Here is an 11,492-nt window from a genome sequence, read left to right as displayed (position 1 = left end):
CTCTTGTAATGACTGCTTCCTGTTCCTGTGCTGAATTAAGCTGGGACAGCAGCAGTGTGGTTTCAGGGCTTGTTTCCCCACTACCCTCCCACAATTTAATTTACAAGCTGCTGGACATTGCCCAACAGGAAATACAATCTATGGAAAAATCCTCATCAACAAACCAAAATTCATCACAACCTACAGGAGAAGGTAATGGCTTTAAATGATAGAATGGGTCCAAGTGAGATCTGGAAATGCTTCCAGGCTCCCAGACAAGAGCCAATCCCTCCTTGTGCCAGGCTTTGCTGAAGCTGAACCCCCCGGCACACCTTCCCACAGCACCCCAGTGTGGGTGGCCGGGGAAACAACCTGCAGAAGACCTCGCAGAACCAGGTGAGCTCCATCACCCCAACATTTCCTGAGCCCACCCATTTAGGTACTGGTTTGGGGGATTTTGCACATCCTAAGGTAAAAGCATCAGGTACTGCCAACCCAGGCTGCAATACCTGTGTGAGCAGTGTGCACGTGTTGCAGCATCAGGACTCCCACCTCAAACCTTGGAGCAGCCTGAAATTGCAACAGAGCTGCTGTGTGTCACAGAGGCACAGCCAAAGGGTGAAGTGTTCCTTCTTTGTCCATTTCCTGTGAAGAGAAAAAGTGAACAAGAATAGAAATTCCTGGGAGGAAACTAAGTAGCGCTATCTGCTGGACCATGGTTTCTTGATAAAGGATAAATCATTTCACACATGCAAGGAAACCACTTGGGTGCCTCTGCTGACTGTGCAGGAATATGATCTTGCAGGGCTATACATAGAATGTTTGCTCTGAGACCTGTTCCATTCCCAGATACTGGAAATGCAGACAGATATAGCACCACAGTTGAGAAATCAGAGAAAACTCCACGGGTGACATTGCAATTAAAAGGGACAAAAACAAAAAATACAATGCTGAGAAGGTATCAGTTTACAGTGAGCTCAAGTTTCCAGTTTGTGGACAGTTGTTTGTTTTTAGAGAGGATGGTGTCCTGCTCCCAGTAAAGATATGTAAACATTTTCTGCCAAGCCAGAATGTTCTTCCTAAAGCTGCTGTCTCGTATCTACTGAAACTCTCAGGCCTCAGTAGGGCCTCAGAAGTGAAGCAAGTGAAAGAAAGTGAGTTCATAATGACATTTGTGTTGTTGGCTTTTTGTTTCGGTTTGTTTGTTCACATGTGTGTGATAGGGGTGTTGTTGGGTTTGTTTGCTTGTTTGTTTTAAAGCTATAGAATGCCCTCGGAGTGCACCCTTTCTGGAAACTCAGAGATTTATGTGTTTCAGCCACTACTGATCTGGTGTGACTGGATCTCCTGGGAAGAAAAATGTTCTGGGCAGTTCAACTGAACACAATATGAGAGGGGGGAAAAAAAATAAAAGTTAAAGAAATGCTTTTGGCTTAACAAGTTTGCATAGTTAAGAGTACCTGACCTGTTGTTAAACTTTGTCTCAGAGCTCTGCTGGGAAATGCTGCCAGGTTCTGAAAGGCTGGAGGTCAGACTGGAAAGCTCCTAAGCCTTGTCTGATTTGTGTGGGGAAGAGCAGAGAGGAGGATAGACTCCAAAGTACAGGAACACAAACACCTGGGGCGGTGCAGAGCTCCGAGGGCTGGGCGAGCCCACCTCACAGGGCTCTGTGCTCAGGTTTGTGTGGCTCAGTGGGGCTCTGCTTGCTGCAATCCCCCCACCAGTGCCATCACTAACCCTGGGGAGAGTGGGATCAGCAATGCACCCGCTCTCTGCACTGAGATTTGAGGAGAGGGGGGGTGGTGGTGTCACTTTGCAAGGCAACACCAGCTGTTGCATTTCCAGGAATGATGTTCAGCAGAAGCCGCTCCTCATAGAAGGGAGAAGGTCCTGAATACCCCCAGCCACTGGAAGGAACTGGCTTTTAGGTAAGTGCAGTGACAGGAACCCAGAAGATAAACTCTGCTGGTTTGGAGTGACGTTGTTTTTGCAGCTGTATCTGCCAAAGGCCTGGCTGTGCTCGGCAGACGCGCATGCGTCCGTCTCTGTCGCAATCACCACGAGGAAATGTCACTCAGCTCCAAGTCCTCAAGGGTCTGTGGCACAGAGGCACCCGTGGTGCCACGGAGAGGCTGCGAGGGACACAGCGAGGTACAGATGTGCTCCGGGGAGCTCTCACAGGCCAGCTGTGCTTTGCTTTGGAAGGTGTTGCTGCACCCAGGGCACCTTTGCCATGCAGAGCAAAGGTTGAGCAGGCTCATCCAGCCTGGCCAGCACAAGGCTGATGCCCTCAGCTCCCGAGGGCGGTGACAGTGCCAGGGAAGTGGCACATGCCAGGCTCTGACAGCCTTCCCAGGGTGCAGCTGAGAGGGGAGGGTTGGGCACACAGGAAGTTGAGGATTTCATAGCTTGTAGGCTTGGCTTTAAGGTCTGCTGGAGGCATCCCTACTTGCACTTTGTCATTCTGTAAGTGGTGTTTGTATCGTCCTTCTTGTGTAAGGGAAAAGGTAGCATGAGGGTGCTATTTAAGTATAAAATTTTCTCTGTATAAATTTCTGTTAAGATATAAAAAGCAAATGTATAATTGCAGAAGACCCTGTAGTGAGATCTTCAGCAAAATGTGAAGGACACTACCTGTCTTGCTGGTGAAATATTTCTGTCTGATTTTTAAGAGCTTCACCTCTGTTTATTTCTAGCTGGGGTTAGTTGGTGAGTGGAGAATCCCAGCATGGAGCAGAAATGCTGGGGAGTGAAAAGAAAAGTAGGTCACAAGTGGACAGTTTTGCAAGCTTGTGTGATTAGGGCAGGCTGGGAGCCCCAAATCTCGGCGGGGGAGCTGGCAGGGTTTAGCAGGGGATATCTGGACTGGGGATAAAGGGAAGAGAGAGCGGGGCAGCAGTGGAAAAAAGGGACAAAAATCCTCCTGGTAGTGCTGGATCTTTTGAATGCCCTGCAATAGGAGAGAAGAATAATTGGGAGCATTTTTCTAGGAGCAGGCTGGCCGGTGTTAGTGTGCACACAGGCAGTGCTGGAACAAGAAGGAGAAGGAGACCCGAGTTCTTCCGAGTTCTTTGTTCTGGCAGTCCAGGGCTGCCACGCCTTTGTTTTGTGGACCTTTGCACTGTAAACAGCTCTGTGAGGGAGCTGCTCCTGCAATGATTTCCTCTCATTGGTCTTCTCTGAATACCCTTGGTCCCTGCCAAAGTACGATGGGTGTCAGAGCTGGATACACGATCATTTCCAGTTTCTGTTTCAATATCGTGTTCAGATTCTTCAGGCAGCTCAGAGTAGCTCTGTCACAGACCCTCGGAAGCTCAATGGCTGGCAGCTTTTAGCTAAGGGCATGTGATCCATGATAGGCACTGTTGTAGGGGCAGTAAAGTGGAGAGATACATTAAAAAGTGTTGCTGGGTCCAAAACTGGGAGATTTAATGAAGGGTAAAGCACAGCAGGAAGCCAAGTAAAATCCCATGAACTGGAATCATTGGTGGCTACCTGCTTCATCTTCTCTTTGTAGGTGCTGTGTCTAGGATAGAGTGCAGAGCAGAGATTTTGCTGGTAAGTAATGATATCCCCTCCTCCATGTGAGAGCTGTTCTCTCACTCCCATCCTCAACAGGACAGTGGGGAGAAAATAAGATGGGAAAGTCCATGAGCTGAGATAAAGGCAAGGTGAACATTGGGCCAGACAGGCTTGCCGTAAGGGAAGTTAATTTATTGCAAATTAAAATAGATTTAAATTGTGAGAAAAGAAAATTAGATCACCTATTCCCCTCCTCCACAAATTCCCAGGTTCAACTTCACTCCTTCATTCCTGACTTTTCCACCTGCTCCTACCAAAGCAGTGCAGAGAGAAAGGGAAATGGATGTTGTCCTCAGCCTGTAAGACTCCTCCATGGTTCTCAAAAATTTCCCATGCTTCAGCATGGTTCATTCCCCATGGGCTGCGGGATATCTTTCAGGATAAACGTGCTCTAGCACGAGTTCTTCTCCATGGACTGCAGCTTCCCTCAGGGCCTGTCCCCATGCTGCAGCACGGGCTTTTTCCTGGGCTGCAGTGTGGATCCCTGCTCCATGGACCTCCACAGGCTGCAGGGGCACAGCTGTCTCACCATGGCCTTCCCTATGGGCTGCAGGGGAATCTCTGTGTCAAGTTCATTTTCTTAAAATGTTTTTTTTTTTAGGAAGATTTCTTTTAGGGTAGAATTGGTGGCACAGGTCCAAACCAGGGAGGTGAGGGTCCTCAGTTCTGGGGCAAACCTGCACTTCCCAGCTGGAGGGGGTCTCCTTTTTTAGAAGTGAATAGATTTCTGATCAGACCAGGGATACTGCACAATTTGACAGCTTTGGAAAAGAGCCCCACTTTGATCTGGATTTCTTTTCTGATGCAGGGCAGAGCAAGCAGCCAGGTGCCCATCAGGCTCTTCTGCACTTGTGTTGTCTCCTGACTCATCTGTCTGCTTCTGAAATGGAGTATGTCTGGTATTGGCTCGATGATTCCAAGCAGTGGATTGAGTATGGGAAAGAGGTGAAATGCATCTGCTATTCCTGCCAAAAGCTTTTGTTAAGCCATCTTTCCAGAGTTATTTAGAGCATGTTGTTCTGCAACTGGTGTGTTCTGCACACACCGCTGGGTGCTCTTGCAGTGCTGCTCCAATTGCTGGGTGGAATTGTCTTCTTAATTGTCCCTCAAAGCAGGGCTGGAACTGTGTGAAAGCTTTCAAGGGACTGGCTTTGAAAGTGGGTGCATTTTCCAGAGTTGACAAACATCATTTGGCTGGAGCTGACCACACAGGCTGCTTTGTTGCTGTTGTTAGAGGCAGCTGTGCTCAGTGGGGTACCCCTCCATTGCTGTAGAACAAAATGCTTGAAGCTGTAGAGACTTACTTCAAAATATCATCCTGTCATAGGGGCCTGAGGAAACATTGGTATTTTCCCAAGGTGATACCTAAACCAAAGGTGGTCTCTAACACTTTTCATTTCCTTGTTCTTGCTGCAGCACCGGGGTCACGCCACTGCCACTGTAACATCAGAATTTCTGGAGAATGAATATCAAACTGACAAGAATGGAGTTATTTTTTTCAGGGCTGGTTCTCAGCAGTATAAGTTAAACTTTGCAGGTGAAGTATCTCCTTGTTTTAAGTTTATTACACAGTGCAGCTGGCTTGAAGGATTTCACACCATGTCTGCATCTCTTTGAGCAGCTCTTCTTCCTCCTGCAAATTTTCTCCAAGCAGAATGTGAGCAGTAGGTAAACTTCTCTGCAGCTTTGAGATGCCCCACTGAGCTTCTACACTTGGGCATCTGTAAACAAAACATACCTGACAATATTGTACATTCAGAAGAAGAGTTGAGAGTAAATGCTTCATGGCACCTTGGCTTACATATTTGGGTTTATACACCTGAAAAGGAGGAATGAGCAATCAGAGAAAAAGAAAACAAAAGGCATTGAAAAGTCAAAAGGTGAAGAAGTGAGCCTGTGGTGAACATCTTGCAAGCTACTTAGGTGGAGAGAAAGCACACAGCAGCAAACAAAAATTTAGGACTGGTTGCACAGAGAGAGAAATGGGAAAATGAAAAATACTTTTCTGTTTCTAATTTATTTACCCATCTTAAAGCTCCTGTTAGCTTTCCAAACTTGAAATGTTTCCTGGCATGAATAAAGAGTGATTTTTAAAGGAGGAAACAATGGATAATTAGCCATGTCACACAGCATGTGCTCTGTGATATTGTTAAAGGACCCAAGAAGAGAAGGCAGGCTTTCCTTTTAGCACCATGCAGCAGCCCTGTGCTGCCAGGAAAACCAGGTTTGTGGCCCCCATTGCACTGAAAACTCCTTCCTGCTGTAGGCCTGCCATCAGATGTGGTATTCTCTGGCCAGCAGCCTGGATGTGAATAGCAGTGCAGGTGCAGTTGGTGCTTGGTTGCCTTTAAGTTTCACAGCCTGTGCTAGTAGGTGGTTGACCTTGCGCATCTCCAAGTGGGAATGAAGTTTGCACTGGGTGGGATAGAGAGAGCACCACAATGCGATATTCAGGGCTACCACCTCTTTTATTTTTACTTAACATGGAAGGGCCTGTCCCTTAGACAATGAATTATCTCAATAATGAGTTATTGTGTTTTTCTTTCCAGACATGGTCCAAACAAATGTGGTCTTTCAAACTCGAAGAAGTGTTATTCGACTGCCTAAACAGTCTGAAGGTGAACAAGACAGAAGGTAAGACACATTCACTGTTTAACTATGTCTTTAAAGGACAGCACCTTTCTGCTAAGGGTGCTCCTACCTGCCTAGAATGCAATTTTATATTTCTGAAATTCATTTTAGATACCATTTTATGACTGGTTTAACAGTACATTTTGCAGTGACAGTATTTGTAAATTATGCAACGCTTCTGTGAAGCTCCCCTGAGGGACGTTTGGTGGCAGTCTCTGGCAGCTATGAGAGACCACTAGAGTAGATCTGCTCTCTCTATGAGAGGCAAGGCCACACAGGGCTGACACAACTGTGCCAGGAATTTTTATTCCTTGATTTATGCCCCAATACTAATAAATAAGCTGTGCAGTGATTAGGAGCAAGGGACTGCCAATCCCAAGAGCTGTGGTGCATATGGATGTCATGCCTTGAAAAGCTGAGGATAAACTAAAACTCGGAACAGGCAAATCCACTGAAATGAAGTGAATTGGAGGCATTTATTTGAGATACCCTCTCTTATGGCCTTTTCTAAAAGAAGTTCAGCTTAACAATTTGAACACATCTGCTATAAATGTTATTTGTGCTACTGATTTACTTTAATAAGAACTGTCTCTGATTTAGAAACTCACCAGCAGACAGTGCATGTGAAGCTGAGGGTTCAATTAAAGTGTTGGTTCAACCTAAGGTGTGTTCATTCAAATAGAAAACAAACTATAGCTCCTGAATGGATGCCTGAAGGCTGCTTCAGAGCCTGTGGTTATTCTCCAGAAGGGGATTTGGTGAGGAGTATCACCAGCTGACTGGCTCCTTTTTCTCTTCTGTAGCCAAAACACAACTCTATCACATCCTGTGTACCCTCCACAGTGGGACCAAACTGCACTACCTGAAATTGGGTTCAAGGTAGGACTTTACAGCTCTCCAGTGGGTAGGGAGAGCTCTGCCCTGTACTGATTTTTCCAAGAGCATTAATTCAAGGCAATTGAGATGTTACCAGCTTTTAAATGTGTAAAATAAGCAACCATGATGTGAAACAAGACTGACAGTTTCATATTCAGAACACACATCCGTTTTCTGGGAGGCTCTCTGAGAACCCCTATGATACCACACAGGGTAAGCAAGGCCACTGCTGCTCATACCTGTCCTTTGCACTCTCCCAAGACACTTCACCCTCTGATAAACCAGATTAATTGCATCTCAAGGGAGTATTTCTTCTGTCACTTTGGAGCAGGATGTTATTTACTGTGGTAAAACTGCAGCTTAGCCCTGTGGGGAAGGAGCTAGAATGTCAGATTAAGGTGAAACTTTCACTCTGCTTCAGCCTGAATACTGCTGTGCATTTCACCTTTAGGCTACTCTGAAGTAAAAATAGTCCAGATGTGGAGGTGCATCCTCTAAAGGAAGCTCACATGGGATTGCACTGATTTCCTTCAGTCAGTGCCTATGCTTCCACATGGGAAGTGATGGTAAAGGAAGGTTAACAGGAAAAACAGAAGCAGCTTGTGATTTTTGTGGTAGGACTTTTCAACAGATGTGAGAAGGTTGATGAGTCCTTTGGAAGGACTGGGAGTTGTTACTCTCAGTAATATCTTATTTTTAGTGCTTTAAAAATTTTCAGTTGATACAGCTCAGCCGTGATTCCCAAGAATACAGAAAAATCAAGATGCTGTTTGAGAAGACAATGAAAAATTACTGCATCAACCAACTGCAGAGGATCCAGAACCCAACACTTTGGGACCTTTTTCAGTGGTTTGTATCTATTTTATTTCATTATGCTAACTGCATGAGATGACTGCAATCTCCTGATCTGTTGTCCTCCATAGTCTACATTTGGAGCTGCCCAATTCAGCAGTCTAGCAAAGGTGAGGCTGCCACATATCTCTCTGCCCAGGTCTGGCTGATGGCCCAGACTTATGACTGCCCTAAAAATTGGTTCCCTGAGGCTGAGGCTCCTCTGGAGCAGTCCTGGAAAGGGACTGGGGCTCTTCTCTCTGTGACTGGGTTGTTACGGTTGCATCAGTGTTCTTTTGTGTGGGTATAAATAAGCCTTTGATCCCTAGCAAGATGTGTGTGTGATTCTTGCTAGTGTTATACAAAAAGTAAATTATTTTCCTTCATCATGACTGACCTTTGATGTTTCAGGTTTATTCTTTTGGTTTTAGCCTCTTCCTCATAGGAGTTTAAAAAAAAAAAAAAGGAAACATTTTTTGTGATAAAAATAGGGGCAGAGATTATACAGTACTCCCTGTGGCTTCATACAGCTCAGTTTTATAATCATATTTATGTATTCAGGATTTATATAACATGGGAACTGACCAGTTCCCACACAAGGGATGTTTGTCTCTTTACTCTCTCATGTGGCATGAAGTTGTGGGTGACACACTCCATAGTGATGCTGAGAACTTTTTGTTTTGCTGGCAGGAGCCAGCTGTGCAGCAGGGTTACCAGCAGAAGTGCAAAACAGGCAGTAACCCCTCTGAGAGTGGTTTGTGTCACTCTTCCTCCATGACCCAGAAGTAGGAGGAGTTAAGTTGGGAAATTTTCCTTGTTTGAACCAGGATACAAAGTCATTCTTTTTTTTGAGGCAAAAAAAAAAGATGAACAAGACTCATCACCAAGAGGTGAACGAGAGGCTTCTATTCCATGGCACAAATCCCTCCCATGTGCCTGCCATCTGTGAGCAGAACTTTGACTGGAGGCTCTGTGGGACTCATGGGACACTGTATGGAAAAGGTACAAGTGCAGAAGGGTGAAGGGGCTGTGGCAGCAGGGATTGCAGTTCCCAGCCAGGCTGGGGGATGTGGGTGCAAAGTGACTGATGGTTCCTGAGCCATGTACAGTAATTTCACAATTATAAGCTGCACCATTTTGACTAAAATTTTGGTTCGAACCCAAAGTGAGGCTTATAATCAGGTGCGGCTTATATATGGACAAAGAACGGAAAGTTGCCAACACTCGGAAGTGTGGCCTATAATCGTGAAATTAGGGCACCCTCACCTGTGTACATCATCATTGCTTCAGGTAGCACTCACAGCAATCCCATTCCAGGAAGCACTAAAAACATTTCTCTTTTCCTCAGGTACCTGCTCTGGGACAGGTGGGACTGGGAGGTTGAGGGTGAAATGTGGACTGGTGTTTGTCACTACTTTACAACCAGCCAATGTGGCAACACCTGGCAAGAACGTTCCCACACATCGCAGGGCTAGCTGGAGTTGTTGGATTGCTGGCTGCCAAAGTGCTGTTAGCTCATATTTGTCCCTTGGCTGGTGCATTGTCTGACCTGTGGTTTTTTCTGCTCCCTAGGAAGCTACTTTGCCAGAGATGCCAGCTATTCCCATGAGTACTGCACCCCTCGCAGCGGGCGCTACAGCATGTTCATAGCTCAGGTTCTCGTTGGAGACTTTGTGCAGGGAAGCCCTGAGTACTGCCGACCTCCAGCCAGAGCTGGAAATTCCAACAGACTCTATGACAGCTGCGTGGATGACCCGACAGACCCTTCCATCTTTGTCATCTTTGAGAAGCAACAAATTTATCCTGCCTATATCTTGGAGTACAGCGTTGAGAGCAGCTGTGTGGTCCTGTAATGAATGGTGGAATGTCTTTTGAATTCACACTGAATAAATTACTCTTCAGTATGTCTTTTTAAATGTTTGTTCAGTTTTAGTCGTAGCTTTAGAACACTTTGTAATGCAGTGAACCAGTATCAGTCCCCTGATGGTTTTGGGGATGTAGTTTTTTCTAAGGGGCTATTCTTTCCTCAGAAGCAATGCTAAACTTTAGCATTCACCATATCTCTAACCTGGAATGGGGATGTACCTGCCTTGCATACCATGATGCTGTGACACCTGCTGAGTTAAAATGACCTTGATCCACTGATACAGTCAGCTAGGGCTGATTCCCGCCTGTGATGGTGCTGATATGCCAAAGGGCAGGGAAAGTGGAAGAAGGAAAAGAGAAAGTACCTACACTATGGTGCTTGAGAGAGGAATCATAGCTTGTCTTTCAAGTAAGTGGCAGGAGGCTCCTGCATCCTGAAGGCTCTGTAATTAATGCTGGCAAAGAACTTTGCTTTGTTTCCTGGTCACATTTCTGACCTCTCTTCTCACCTTGTTTCTACTGTGTCAAATCTGTATGTGCCTGTCACACCCTCTCCCTCCTCTGTTCCCACTGGATTTAGGTCAAGAAAAGAAGGGATGTGGCAGCTGCTGAGGTTAGATCACCACCAGGCCATGGCACCAGCGGTGAGGAAGTCCATGGTGAGCTGAATAATGACACACAGCAGTGTCCCACCAGGGCTGTGGAGCCAGTTCTGCAGCAGGGAGTGGTGAGACACCGGGGCTTGGTGAGGGCTGGCTGCTGGCATGGCCAGCTCCTTCCCACCCTGCAGGCTGACACTGGTGGTGGCTGTTTTGGATCACCCTGCTGCTGCCTGGCACTTCTGATGATGAAGTTCCCCAATGGTGTGTACTCTAGCTAGGATGGATGGTGGGGAAAGCTTGAATTATGGTCATACTACTTGCAACTTGGTGAATAATGGGATAACATTTGGGGTGACTGACAGCATGGAAACAAAAATGAATGGTTTATTTTAAAACAGTCATGATGTATAAATTGTAATTCAGCAGAGGAGTCACAAGTGGTTCACTTGTTATTGCCATAGCTGGGAGGAACGAAGAGGAGGGCTGTGTGTAGGATCTCATCAGCTTTCCTAAAGCTGCCATCTTCAGGCACAATCAGTGCCTTTAGAAAATTTGGAAAGACAGCTGGCTGCAATAAGTCTCTAAGCTGCACTAATTTGTGCACTTCCATATCTCACTGCTTTTGTAGAAGCCTAAAGGTTGTTCTTTAGCAAATTAGTGATCTAGTCTTGTCAGTCACAAGTGAGCAGAGAACTTTCCACACAGTCAGGATGTAAAAATGAAAGTCACTTAAAGTCACTTAGAGTGGATGGAAAGGGACTGAACACTGACCATTTTCTGCCTTCATTGGTCCTTGCAACATTCCAGATTTCCTCCATGGCCTCATCAGCTTAAGGGGGCTTGGATGTGCAGCCTTTGGGTAGGACAGGGGCTGGGAGATGGAGGGTTTGGCAGGAGTTTTGCTATTATACAAAATACTCTGTGGAATGATGCCCATGTATAAATCATCTTCCCCCATTCTTCTCCTCCATGACAGAAGAAACCACCCATCATGTGGGAGAAAGTTGTTTCCAGCAAGGTGGGCTTCAGAGTATGATTGTCAAATTCATCAGGGACAGGAGAAGGTAAGAAAGAGCCTGCTGAGAAGCAGGCCAGCCACAGGAAAAGGGGGTGTTGTTGATCTAA

The 11,492-nt window shown here is 46.0% G+C and overlaps 1 protein-coding gene across 1 annotated transcript; it reads left to right on the top strand.

The window, feature by feature from the left end:
• The first annotated feature begins 24 nt into the window (after positions 1–24).
• On the top strand, positions 25–9,774 carry LOC116995743 (protein mono-ADP-ribosyltransferase PARP12-like). The gene is made up of 9 exons (XM_033058676.1): positions 25–2,130; positions 3,497–3,537; positions 4,370–4,506; positions 4,978–5,098; positions 6,111–6,195; positions 6,996–7,071; positions 7,787–7,917; positions 8,753–8,901; positions 9,472–9,774. Exons 3-9 carry the CDS (start codon positions 4,447–4,449, stop codon positions 9,750–9,752), a joined length of 903 nt encoding a protein of 300 aa, XP_032914567.1. The 5' UTR covers positions 25–2,130; positions 3,497–3,537; positions 4,370–4,446; the 3' UTR covers positions 9,753–9,774.
• Positions 9,775–11,492: the final 1,718 nt, after the last annotated feature.

This window comes from Catharus ustulatus, chromosome 4 (assembly GCF_009819885.2).
Source record: "Catharus ustulatus isolate bCatUst1 chromosome 4, bCatUst1.pri.v2, whole genome shotgun sequence".
In the NCBI taxonomy this organism is placed as follows: domain Eukaryota; kingdom Metazoa; phylum Chordata; class Aves; order Passeriformes; family Turdidae; genus Catharus; species Catharus ustulatus.
The sequence above is the reverse complement of the archived record's forward strand: the minus strand, read 5'-3'. Positions and strand labels throughout refer to the sequence as shown.

Bases quoted from the DNA above. Each gene is read 5' to 3' on its own strand.
- LOC116995743 (XM_033058676.1), top strand. From the start codon at position 4,447: ATGGAGTATGTCTGGTATTGGCTCGATGATTCCAAGCAGTGGATTGAG. The intron at 4,507-4,977 runs GTGAAATGCATC...TTCTTGCTGCAG, and splicing joins GGATTGAGTATGGGAAAGAG to CACCGGGGTCACGCCACTGC. The intron at 8,902-9,471 runs GTACAAGTGCAG...TCTGCTCCCTAG, and splicing joins TGGGACACTGTATGGAAAAG to GAAGCTACTTTGCCAGAGAT.